At 38.0% G+C, this 12,890-nt stretch overlaps 1 protein-coding gene across 1 annotated transcript in view; it reads left to right on the top strand.

The window, feature by feature from the left end:
• The first annotated feature begins 8,645 nt into the window (after positions 1 to 8,645).
• LOC105003367 (guanylate-binding protein 6-like) overlaps positions 8,646 to 12,890 on the top strand; it is a 45,267-nt gene continuing 41,022 nt past the window's right edge. The window contains 4 exon segments of the mRNA XM_010860503.1: positions 8,646 to 8,770; positions 9,853 to 9,942; positions 10,131 to 10,177; positions 10,180 to 10,326. Of these exon segments, the coding sequence (XP_010858805.1) occupies positions 8,646 to 8,770; positions 9,853 to 9,942; positions 10,131 to 10,177; positions 10,180 to 10,326 (409 nt within the window).

Here is a 12,890-nt window from a genome sequence, read left to right as displayed (position 1 = left end):
GGAAATCATTGAGGAATTAAAATATTTTAATACAAAGAGCCAACTAAACATAAAAGAAGATAGTAATGCAGGAAATGAGGAACAAAAAAGCTATCATGTGAATAGGAAACAAACAGCAAAATGATATAAATAACCACTTTATCAGTAATTACTCTAAATGTAAAAGACAGAGACTGGCAAAATTGACTTAAAATTGAGCAAACTATATACTGGCTATAGGAGACTTACTTTAGAGCCAAAGATACAAATAGGTTGAAAGTGAAAGGATGGAAAATCATATTTCATGAAATTGTAACCAAAGGAGAGCATGGGTGGCTATACTAATATCAGACAAAATAGACCTTAAAATTAAAATAAAAAGTTACAAGACACAAGGAAGGACATTATGTATTAATAAGATTTCAGTATGGATAGAAAGTATAAGAATTAGAAGAATTTATGTACCTAATAATAGCAGATTATCAAAACACACAACAAAAATTGAACAAATTGAAAAGAAAATTAAGAGTTCTAGAACAGTAGCTGGTGATTTCAATATCTAACTCTTTATTATGGATTCAATAACCAGACAGAAGATAATCAAAGAAATAGAGGACTTGAGAATTAAAGTAATCCAGCTAAATCCAACAGACATATAGAGAATACTCTGCAAACAAAATCAGAACACACTTTCTCCTCAAGTGCATATGGGCCATTTTCCAGGATAGATGATATATTGCTGCTGCTGCTAAGTCACTTCAGTCGTGTCCGACTCTGTGTGACCCCATAGACGGCAGCCCACCAGGCTCCTCTGTCCCTGGGATTCTCCAGGCAAGAACACTGGAGTGGGTTGCCATTTTCTTCTCCAATGCATGAAAGTGAAAAAGTGAAAGTGAAGTCGCTTAGTCGTGTCCAACTCTTAGCGACCCCATGGACTGCAGCCTACCAGGCTCCTCCATCCATGGGATTTTCCAGGCAAGAGTACTGGAGTGGGGTGCCATTGCCTTCTCCGAGATGATATATTAGGGCACAAATTAAGTCTCAGTAGATTTTAAAGTCTAGGTATCATGTCTTCTATGACCACAGTGGATGAAGCTTAAAATCAATAACAGAAGTAAAACTGGAAAGTTAACTAGTGTGTGGAAATTAACAGACTCTTAAACAATCAGTAGATCAAGCAAGAGATTACAAGAGAAACTGGAAAACTCTTAGAAATGAGTGATAACAATAACACTTAGATAACCTAGATGAAATGGACAAATTTCTAGACATGGAACCTACCAAGACTAAATCATGACAGAAATCTTTATGGATCCATAATTAGTAAAGAAATTAAAGTGAAAAGTGAAGTTGCTTAGTCATGTCCGACTTTATGCGACCCCATGGATTGTAGCCTACCAGGCTCCTCTGTCCATGGGATTTTCCAGGCAAGAATACTAGAGTGGGTTGCCATTTAAATCAGTAATCAAAAATTCCTATCAAAAAACCCCTGAACCTGATAGCTTCACTGGTAATTCTCCCAGACAAACTGGACTTCATAGACATTTTTAAAAATGTGCACCAGAAGTATCAATAGAGTAAAATTTCAGCTCAGATAGTGGGAAAAAATATTTACAAGTTGTATATACAGTTAGGGCTTAAATCCACAATATATAGAGAACTCCTAAAACTCAAGAACACAGAAACAAATAATACAATTAAAAATGGACAAAGGACTTGAATAGACATTTCAAGAAGATATACAGCTATCATAAAGAGGATACACAGATAACCAATAAGCACATGAAAAGATGCTTAACAATACTAATCAGAAGGGGAATACAAATACAAACTAAAAAGAGAAACTACTTCATGCCCATTAGAATGCTGCTGCTGCCGAGTCCCTTCAGTCATGTCTGACTCTGTGCGATCCCACAGACGGCAGCCTACCGGGCTCCCCCATCCCTGGGATTGTCCAGGCAAGAGTACTGGAGTGGGGTGCCATTGCCTTCTCCGGCCCATTAGAATGACTACCATTAAAAAACAGAAAATAGCAAGTGTTGGGAAGGATGTAGTGAAATTGGAACTATTGTGTGCTATTGATAGGAATGTAAAAAGATACAGTCACTGGAAAACAGAATGATGTTTCCCACAAAAATTCAAAATATAGTTTCTATACAATCTAGTAATTCTGGTTTAGAATACATATCCACCCAAACTAAAAGTGGGTCTCAAAGAAATATTTGTATATACATTTTTATAGCACCATTGCACACAATAGGTAAAATGTAGAAGTCACCATAATGTCCATCAGTGGATGAATGGAAAAGCAAAATGTGGTACACACATATGATGGAATATTATTTAGCCTTAAAAACAAAGGAAATTCTGACATATAGTACAACAAGAGTGAATCTTGAGGACATTATGCTTAGTGAAATAATCCAGTCACAGAAGAGAGATACTGTGTTATTCCACTTATATGAAGTATTTTGAGTAGTAAAAATTATATATAGAGAAAATAGAATGGTGGTTACCAGGGGCTAGGAAAATGGGGGCTTGGAGAGTTATTGTGTAATGACTATAGAGTTTCAATTTTATAAGATGAAAACTGTCTGTCCATGGATGGTGGAGATGATTATACACAATATGAATGTACTTAATACCACCGGACTTTCTACTTAAAAATGGTTAGGATGGTAAATACTATGTTATATGTATTTTACTACAATTATAGAAAAACTTTTAAAAAGTGCTTCTGTACCCATTTTCAGAATGGGGGTTCAATTCTCTCTGTAGACCTCCTTGATCAAATACCATCCCCTTACAGAAATGGTGTTTTATGGATCCAGAGAACAAAGATAGAAAAAAAATTATCTTTGGAAGAGATCATTTCATATTTATAGAATACTGCAGTAAGGGCTTTAAAAATCATCAGGTAAGAATGAATTTAATTCATCATATCACAAATTTTTATCACAAAAAATTACTATAGTCAAAACTGAGTTTTTTGTAGACATGTTTCCCATAGAAACATTAGAATCACTGGTGGCTTTTGTTATACTCAGAGACTGGGGCTTGGGACTCTAGGTTTTACAATCATGCCAGATGATCCTTGTGTATGTCAAATTTTGAAAATCTCTTCTGAACAGGAGTTTTTAACACTGCTTTGTTTATATGAATCTAAAATTTGTGCTTCTTTCAGAGCTGATACAACACAGACTAGTTAAAAAAAAGTTTGCAATAAAATTCGTATCTTTTTATAGTTTCCCTTAATCTTGTTGCTGAAAAGGGGGAATGCAAATCCAGTGATTATAATGTAGTTATTAGAGGTTATGCTTTATACAACCAAATGACATTTTTCAGGGTCTAAAAAATCCAATAGAAGAATGGTGAGCAGAAATGGTAAGTTTTCAGCAGATTACTGTTTTGTTCTGGTGAAAAATTTATTTCTGTACTTCATGTCTTTGTAATTTACAGTTCATACAATGCATTGAAATATTATACATTAATTGACTAAATTGTCATTATGTCATTCATCTACTACTGAAAGCATATTTTGTGCTAGACGTTCTGCTAAGACAAAAGCTTATAGCATCTCAATAAAACCTCAAAACAAGCCTTGAGGTAGGATTTATTATTTTACCTATAACACTCTTATAATTACTTAAAATGTGAGTTAACCAGGTTAAGCCCCTTGCAGAGGTCACATGGGTAGCAAACTATAGAGTCAGAAAATTGAAAGTAAAGATGTGCTTTAAATATTTAATATATAAAACATAAAAATATTTCACACTGACTAAATGCTTTTACATGTTCTTACAATAAAAAAATTTAGAGATATCATAGAGAAATATTTCAAAGAATAAGTATTTGCTGGAGACTCATACAATAATGATACATTTAATATTTAATTATTTCAAATTAAACTATTTTGAAAAAATAATCTGAATTACAGAAAAAGTTTGATTACAATGAAATATCATATACATTTCATTTATACTTATTCTTGGTGGTACTTTGGGACATTTGCATTCTCTTCTTATAAATAGATGTATAAGTTTTCTATTTTCTAATTCTGATTATTATTTGGGAGTATCAGTAGCAGAGGCCATGACCTTCAGCACCAAACATGTCAGCACATAGCTCTTGAAATCCAGATACCTTCCAACCTTCCTTCTTGGAAGAGAGTTGCATTCCTGGCTCTCCCTCATTCCCATGGCTGTTCCTTCCTTCAACTCTGGCTCCTGGTCCATCACTGTAGTGAATGTGTGTTCAGGAAGATCATTCTTGGCCTCCTTGCTTACAACTACAGTGAGATCTCTCTGTGTTTACCATCAATGGCTTCTCCCATCTCTTCATTGTTCACTGTGTCTCCTTGCCTCTGAAAACCCATGCTTCCCCTGTACTGTCACCCCATAGAGTTCCTCAAGGTTTTTCTTCTTTGTACTGTTAAGCTAAATTCAGTTCAGTTCAGTTCAGTCACTCAGTCAGTCGTGTCCGACTCTTTGTGACCACATGAACCGCAGCACTCCAGGCCTCCTTGTCCATCACCAACTCCTGGAGTCTACCTAAACCCATGTCCATTGAGTTGGTGATGCCATCCAACCATCTCATCCTCTGTTGTCCCCTTCTCCACCTGCCCTCAATCTTTCCCAGTATCAGGGTCTTTTTTTTTTTTTTATCAATTTTTAATTTTATTTATTTATTTATTTAATTTGATTCTTTTTTTTTAAATTTTATTTTATTTTTAAACTTTACATAATTGTATTAGTTTTGCCAAATATCAAAATGAATCCGCCACAGGTATACATGTGTTCCCCATCCTGAACCCTCCTCCCTCCTCCCTCCCCATACCATCCCTCTGGGTCGTCCCAGTGCACTAGCCCAATAAATTTATTTTTTTAATATAAATTTATTTATTTTAATTGGGGGCTAATTACTGTACAATATTGTAGTGGTTTTGCCATACACTGACTTTTCAAATGAGTCAACTCTTCACATGAGGTGGCCAAAGTATTGGATTTTCAGCTTCAATATCAGTCCTTCCAATGAACACCCAGGACTGATTTCCTTTAGGATGGACTGGTTGGATCTCCTTGTAGTCCAAGGGACCCTCAAGAGTCTTCTCCAACACCACAGTTCAAAAGCATCGATTCTTCGGTGCTCAGCTTTCTTCACAGTCCAACTCTCACATCCATACATGACCACTGGAAAAACCATAGCCTTGACTAGCTGGACCTTCATTGACAAAGTAATGTCTCTGCTTTTTAATATGCTGTCTAGGTTAATTAGGTCACCTCAACACATGACACTGTTACTATGTATACACAACTTTCTCTCAGATACATAAAACTCACCCAGACCCCTTTGCCTCAGAATAATTTCAATTTAACAGGTGTTGACTGAGTGTATTCTATGTGCCCAGCAGAGGGACTGAGCCAAGAATAAGAGAAACATGGTATCTGTCCCCCCAAGCTTGGACTTTAGTGGAAATAATTGTAAGTGTGATAAGCAGTGAATTGTGATCAGTATCGTATCATCTGTGGTTTTCCTAGTTTGAAGTGGTTACTGGAAAATTCTTGTAGCTGTCCTCTCATGTCCATTTTCCCCTTCCCCCATACTCATAGAACCTTTGCTTGTCTGCTATGTACATGTTTTCCCAGAATACTCACGGCAATTTCAGCTTCTCTTAAGGCAGTATATGGTAATTTAATAATTTAAGAGCTATTTTTTAAAAAGTAGAAGTGGTTAGTTCTTAAAGGAAGGATCTATTCTTCTAGCTATTCTCTAATTCACTTTGATTACAAATGATGATGGTACACCATCTTGGACCTTGGGCTACTCCTTATATTTGGGCTGCTCCTTCCCTGGGTCAGGAAGATCCCCTGGAGAAGGAAATGGAAACCCACTCCAGTACTCTTGCCTGGAGAATCCCATGGAGGGAGGAGCCTGGTAGGCTACAGTCCATGGGGTCGCAGAGTCGGACATGACTGAGCGACTTCACTCACTCTTATATTTGGTTGAGCTTATGATAGAAAGGTTCTGGGTTACAGGTCTTTTTTAAGGGAATATTATATTATTTTATTTATTTTTGAGATATATCTATTTACAATACTTTATTAGTTTCAGGTGTACAGCACAGTGATTATATATCTTTATAGGTTATATTCCATTTAAAGTTATTATAAAATATAATGGCCATATATCCCTGTCCTGTACAATATATTGGGCTATAGTTCTTTATGAAACAAATTTCTACTCATTAGTTGTGGACTACTAATCCTAGAATTTATATAAGAGATTAATTTAATTAAGTTGTCTGTGCATCTTTTGTCCTATTTGTCACAACTAAACCTAATCCTAACTGATACAGTTAATCTAGTATTGCTTTGAAAGCAGGAGCCATAGCTTGTAAATAATTTTATCCCAGGAAACAAACATAGTTTCAGGAGCATAGCAGATGTTCATCCAATTCATTTAAATAAATAAAAGACAGTATTAAGAGAAGGAAAACATGAAAGCACACCATTCAGAAAATACTAAGTCACCCAGAACCTTGATGGAACACTGGTCAGGCAAGAAAAGATAAGAGCCTGGTATCAAACCACTGAGTGGTTTGTGGAGGGAGAGCCTGATTCTGCAGAAGTAGGAAGAATTGATCTCATCACATTAGTTCATTAGCGAATGTGTTGTTGGTATAGCAGAGTCAACAGAAAGCCTCTATACATCAGAGATCCAACCAGTCCATTCTAAAGGAGATGAGTCCTGGGTGTTCTTTGGAAGGACTGTTGCTAAAGCTGAAACTCCAATACTTTGGCCACCTCATGAGAAGAGTTGACTCATTGGAAAAGACTCTGATGCTGGGAGGGATTGGGGGCAGGAGGAGAAGGGGACGACAGAGGAGGAGATGGCTGGATGGCATCACTGACTCAATGGACGTGAGTCTGAGTGAACTCTGGGAGTTGGTGATGGACAGGGAGGCCTGGCGTGCTGTGATTCATGGGGTCGCAAAGAGTCGGACACGACTGAGCGACTGATCTGATATCCACATTAGTGAGAGGTTTTGTTTTTTTTTTAACATCATGACTGGATGTTGAATTTTATCAAATACTTTTTTCTGCATCTATTGAGGTGATCACGTGGATTTTGCCATTTTAATTACAATGTATCTTGGTATAAGTCTCTTTGGGTTCATCTGTTTGGAATCCTCTTTCTTTCCTGTATCTGAATATCTGTTTCCTTCTTTAGGTTTGGAAAAATTTCAGCCATAAGTTCTTCAAATGCTTTTTAAATCCTCCTTTCTCTTTCTTCTTAGATCCCTACTATGGGTAGATTGGCATGCTTTATATTATCTTATAATCCCATATATTGCTTCCTGCCTCCCCCCATTTTTCTGTCTGCTATTCTGACTGGGTGATTTTCATTATTCTATCTTTCATATCACTTACTTTTCTTTTTTGTATTATTTAGTTTGCTATTTTTTGCTTTTAGAGTAGCTTTTATCCTGGCAAATGCATTTTCTAATTTCAGCTGGTCTCTGTAGTTTTTAGTTTTTTGTTATAGGGGTCTGCATTTTTACTGGTAGCCTTTCTTGATTCCTTTAGCATTTTTATTGCCTCCTTTTTGAACTCGGAGTCTGGTAGACAGTGAAACAAAGAATTTCACTGTTTGTTCTTTCAGGGGAATTCTCTTGATTTTTTAATTGGGAGTGGTTCCTCTGCTTCTTCATTTTACTTTTCTCTGAACGAATGAGAACTTCAATGAATTGAGAAGAATTCAGTTATCTGCTGTGGTCTAGAAGGGCTGTTTTTATGTGGGAGAGTTCCTGTGTGGCCTGCAAGAGTCTAATGTTTTTGGCGTGAGTGCTGTTCTTAGCCCTGGTGCCTGCCACATCTTTCCTCGGTGTGTGCTGCCCATTAAAGGGCATGTGATTAGTGTCGTGGTGAATACAGCCTGCACTGGATGTTGAGTGTGGCCTTCTCTTTGCTCTGTGGTTTTCATGGCCCTGGTGGGGGAAAACTCTGCTCCCCAGTTGTTGGAGTTGAAGCCATCTGTTTCTGAGATGTGGCCTGTGTTAGGAGGGGCTGGGAGAAAAGCCACTGAGTATTCCTCTGCTGGACCTATCCATCAGGGAGTACACTCTGTGGTGCTACCTGCTACCCACTGTACTGGCTTACAGGGTACACTGTTCTTGGCACTGCTCTTGGCCCTGCCTCAATTGTGGAGATGCAGGCTATCAGCCCGGGTGCCCCTCAGGTGCTGTGCTGACAAAATCAGCAGTGCAGATCTGTCACCATAGATATTCTGAGGTCAGGCACCAGGACTGCTGTCATCACATACCTGGACCTGCTATGGAGGCGGTGGAATCAGCCCAGATCCCAGGTCCCACCTCAGTGTGCAAGTACCCACAACACTCACAGCTGCTGGCATCAGACCCACCCTAGCCATGGGAGCACCAGTAATCTACTTGGATGTCCCACAGGTGCTGAGTTTACACAGGTCACAGGGCTGACTGGGACAAGGGTCAGATTTCAGCCCTGCCTCTTCCTGTGGTCAACTCACAGGTACTGATGGGTTCCCAGAGCAATTAGAGGTGGGGGCCACCCACTGTGAGCAGGCAGAGATTGTGGCTGCAGTGACAGGCCCTATGCCTCTATATCCAAGCTGTAACAATAGGGCTTCTAATGGCGGATCTGGGCTCCACCCTGCAAACACTCTTGTTTGCAGCTCGTACCACATTCCTGCCCCTTCAGGCTGTATCTATGAGCCAGTCCCAGTCTTCTCCTCAAGTCTGTCCACCGAAACCCGAGTATCCTTACCCAGCCTCTGTGTGCACCAGCCAAGGCATATCTTGGGAGGGGGAGTGCAGTGATGGGCACGGACCCTCTGTGCTGGTCTCCCTGTCTTCTGCCTGCTGCAAGCTTGCTGGTGCTCTCTCCTCTGAGCCTCTAAACCTCCCTATCTGTCCCAGTTGATCTCCTGGCTGGTTAAGGGTATTCCCAGGGTGAGGGAACATTTCCTCTTTCACAGCTTCCTCCCAGGGCTGCAGTTCCTATCCTAATTCCTTTTTTTCTTTCTTCCTACTTGGTTATGTGGTGATCTTTCTTACAGTGTTCATTGTATGAGATGTTCTTTCAGAGTTCAGTAGGCAGTCTGCCAGAACTATTCCACACGTAGATGTATTTTTGAAGTATCTATAGGAGGAGGTGAGCTCCACATCCTTCTATTCCATTACTTGGTCTCCCTCGACATATTCATTGTTTTTATTTGATATAATGATTATCAATTTCATTGCTTAGGTTCACTGCTAATATGTAAACCCTTTGAATATATTGTCATCTTCATTGTATTTGTTTTTCAAGTGTTTTAAAATGTTTGTAAATACTATGAGACAGTCTTTTTGAGTGTATTCACTATCATATTTATCTGCTTTTTATAACTAATAAAGATAAGTAATGTTTAGTAGCAGCACATAGACATTTAATTTAATTAGATCTATTCTGAGTTTTCAGTTGTGACTAGCATAGTATACCTTGTGACTTACTTTTTGTTAAATGAATATGTGATGTTGCTTATTATTGAACAATGAATTGCTCAAAGGCACTCTAAGTTGTTTTTCACTCATACTATCTCATTTTATCCCATTCAGGAAAAAAAAAAAGAGCTCTTTGTGGAATGTATTATCAGAATTCCTTTTTAGATGAGGAAACTGAGGTCACAGGAAATGTCAATGTAATTGACAAAACTCAGATTTTACTTTTAATTCTGTTTTCAAGGTTTTTCCTTTGTATCAATACTTTACTATCTGAAATAACAAATGGAAAACTGATTAAAGAAATAATGAATTTCTGAAGAGAAGACTGCTAGTGCTTGCTCTAATATATTTTCCAGGGTGATCTTTGCCCTAGCTGTGCTTCTGAGCAGTACTCTAGTAAACAACAGCATGAGCACCATCAACAATGATGCACTGGAGAAAGTACAGTATCCTTCCCAGTTTTATTGAGAAATTGATGAGAATGGAGACCAAATTGGATTTCCCATCCCTGTGGCTGAGTTGCCTTTGGTGGAACAGTGGGGACCAAGGGCAAAAGAAAATGTTTATAATCATTTTTATGAGGAAAATGTGGGAATTATGGGTAGAAATTTCTTTTTCCTTAACCAAGTCCTAGGTATGTGTCAGAGCTCACAGAAATCACCAGGGCCAAGTCCTCTCCAAATTGGATGAAGTAGAAAATTCCACAGAGTTTATGAATTTCTTTCCAGACTTTACCTGGGCTGTACGGGATTTCACCCTGAAGTTGAAGGTACATGTTTACCCTATCACAGAAGATGAGTACCTGGACAATGCCTTGAAGCTGATTAGAGGTATCAGAGCATGGCCTAGGCAGTGAGTAGTCAAGTAGAGGGTAGGATCTACTAAATACTGTCCATCATCTCTGGAGTTGCATTTATATTTGAAACTAGATGACTGCGATCTAGGCTGTTATTCCTTGATAAGTTCTAGTGACTACAGTTATGCTCACCCAAGAAGAATAGGGCTTAACAAAGTGAAATTATTCAAAACTAGTTTGTACTGAAGATAATTTGTACCTTAACATTCAGATACAGTAGGAACTAAGACTTTTCAAGAACCAGATGCTTGCTTCCCTTATTATGCTTCTCCCAGAGACATTGCTTTGCCAACAAAGATCTGTCTAGTCAAGGCTATGGTTTTTCTAGTGGTCATGCATGGATGTGAAAGTTGGACTGTGAAGAAAGCTGAGCACCAAAAAATTGATACTTTTGAACTGTGGTGTTGGAGAAGACTCTTGAGAGTCCCTTGGACTGCAAGGAGATCCAACCAGTCCATTCTAAAGGAGATCAGCCCTGGGTGTTCTTTGGAAGGAATGATGCTAAAGCTGAAACTCCAGTACTTTGGCCACCTCATGTGAAGAGTTGACTCATTGGAAAAGACTCTGATGCTGGGAGGGATTAGGGGCAGGAGGAGAAAGGGATGACAGAGGATGAGATGGCTGGATGGCATCACCGACTCGATGGACGTGAGTCTGAGTGAACTTCGGGAGTTGGTGATGGACAGGGAGGCCTGGTGTGCTGTAATTCACAGGGTTGCAAAGAGTCGGACATGACTGAGCAACTGAACTGAACTGATTTGAGTTGAGAAAAACAATGACATAATTGTTAGGCATAAAATAATAATGAAAGATATTTCCATCAGTTTTTATTCGTCTCAAGGAAGGGTATAACTTTCTAGAGTGTAGATAGGAAGGACATAACTTTCTAGAGTGTGGATAGGAAGGCTGTAACTTTCTAAAGTGTGGATAGTTGTATCTTCTACAAAAAGTGACTTTAAACCTTAAAAAACCTGATGATCTTCTTTCAATCTATACTTTTTCATTATTTCTGATAACAACCAGATCTTTCATTTTATTTTCCTCATCATATCATTCTTTTTATTTTAACATATTCAGTCACTATTTAGTCATATTTAGTTCCTTGGTCACTATTTTAAATTAGTAAGTCATTGTGATGAATTATATTTAAAGGTGGGTGAGTACTTGAAAAAAGTGCTGTGTTTATGGAGTAGTGGTAAGTTCTTCAAATTACATTTAGGTTCCTTTTAGTCTTCAGAGTTTCTACCCAAAATGGCTAGTCTTATTTGTATTATGTGAATTCAATCAATGAAGTTTTCCTTAACTGAACATGGTGTCTATGTCCCATGTTAATCATTACTCCATTACTTTTGTTTGTAGTTCTTCTTCATTTTTTTCCTATGATTTACTTCCTAGATGAGTTGGAGTAAACCGGAAATTGATATTTGATTATCATTCATTAAATCTTTTATTTGATAAACATCTAATGAACTGAGTACCATGTGTATTTCTGTGCATTGAAGATGTAAGTTTCTTTACTTGGAGCTGCTGTTTCCTAAAATTGCTCTCCAGGGATATGCCATTCATGTGAGTTTGATTTTTAATTTTTATGTATATGTTAGAGGAGTTCTATGAGAATAGAAGACTCCAAAGATAAAAAAAAATCCCCTCTCATAAAAATTTTAGTTGCCTTATGCCAAGACTCTGTTGTTTTCTTTCTTCTTTAGGTCAGAATTCCAAAGTTAAAAATTCCAACATATCCAGGGAGTGTATCGGGCATCTTTTTTCCAAAATGGAAGTGTTTCATCTTTAACCAGCCAGTACATGAAAAGGAATTCCTAGCCCATATTGAGGAAATTTTGGAAAGCCAAGTGGATCCTACATTCAAGGAACAATCAAATAATTTCTGTTCATGTATCTTTATCTATGCAAGGACCAGGACCCTCAGGGAAGGGGTGAAGGTCACTAGAAATGGCGAGTTTCATTCTTCAAAATTATATTTCTGTGTGGCCTGTTATGTGTTGACTATTTATAATATATTTTCTTTAGTAGTTTTGCTTCATTGTATGTAGAAGTGTGTAGTTATTTTAATTTTTTTTAAATTTTATTTTATTTTTAAACTTTACAATATTGTATTAGTTTTGCCAAATATCGAAATGAATCCACCACAGGTATACCCGTGTTCCCCATCCTGAACCCTCCACCCTCCTCCCTCCCCTCCCCTCCCTCTGGGTCGTCCCAGTGCACCAGCCCCAAGCATCCAGTACCGTGCATCGAACCTGGACTGGCGACTCGTTTCATACATGATATTATACATGTTTCAATGCTATTTTCCCAAATCTCCCCACCCTCTCCCTCTCCCAGAGTCCATAAGACTGATCTATACATTGGTGTCTCTTTTGCTGTCTCTTACACAGGGTTATTGTTTCCATCTTTCTAAATTCCATATATATATGTTAGTATACTGTATTGGTGTTTTTCTTTCTGGCTTACTTCACTCTGTATAATAGGTTCCAGTTTCATCCATCTCATTAGAACTGATTCAAATGTAATCTTTTT

Source organism: Bison bison, unplaced genomic scaffold, assembly GCF_000754665.1.
Source record: "Bison bison bison isolate TAMUID 2011002044 unplaced genomic scaffold, Bison_UMD1.0 scf7180017864466, whole genome shotgun sequence".
Lineage (NCBI taxonomy): Eukaryota > Metazoa > Chordata > Mammalia > Artiodactyla > Bovidae > Bison > Bison bison.
Note: the sequence above shows the minus strand (reverse complement) of the source record. Positions and strands in the feature narration are given on the sequence as shown.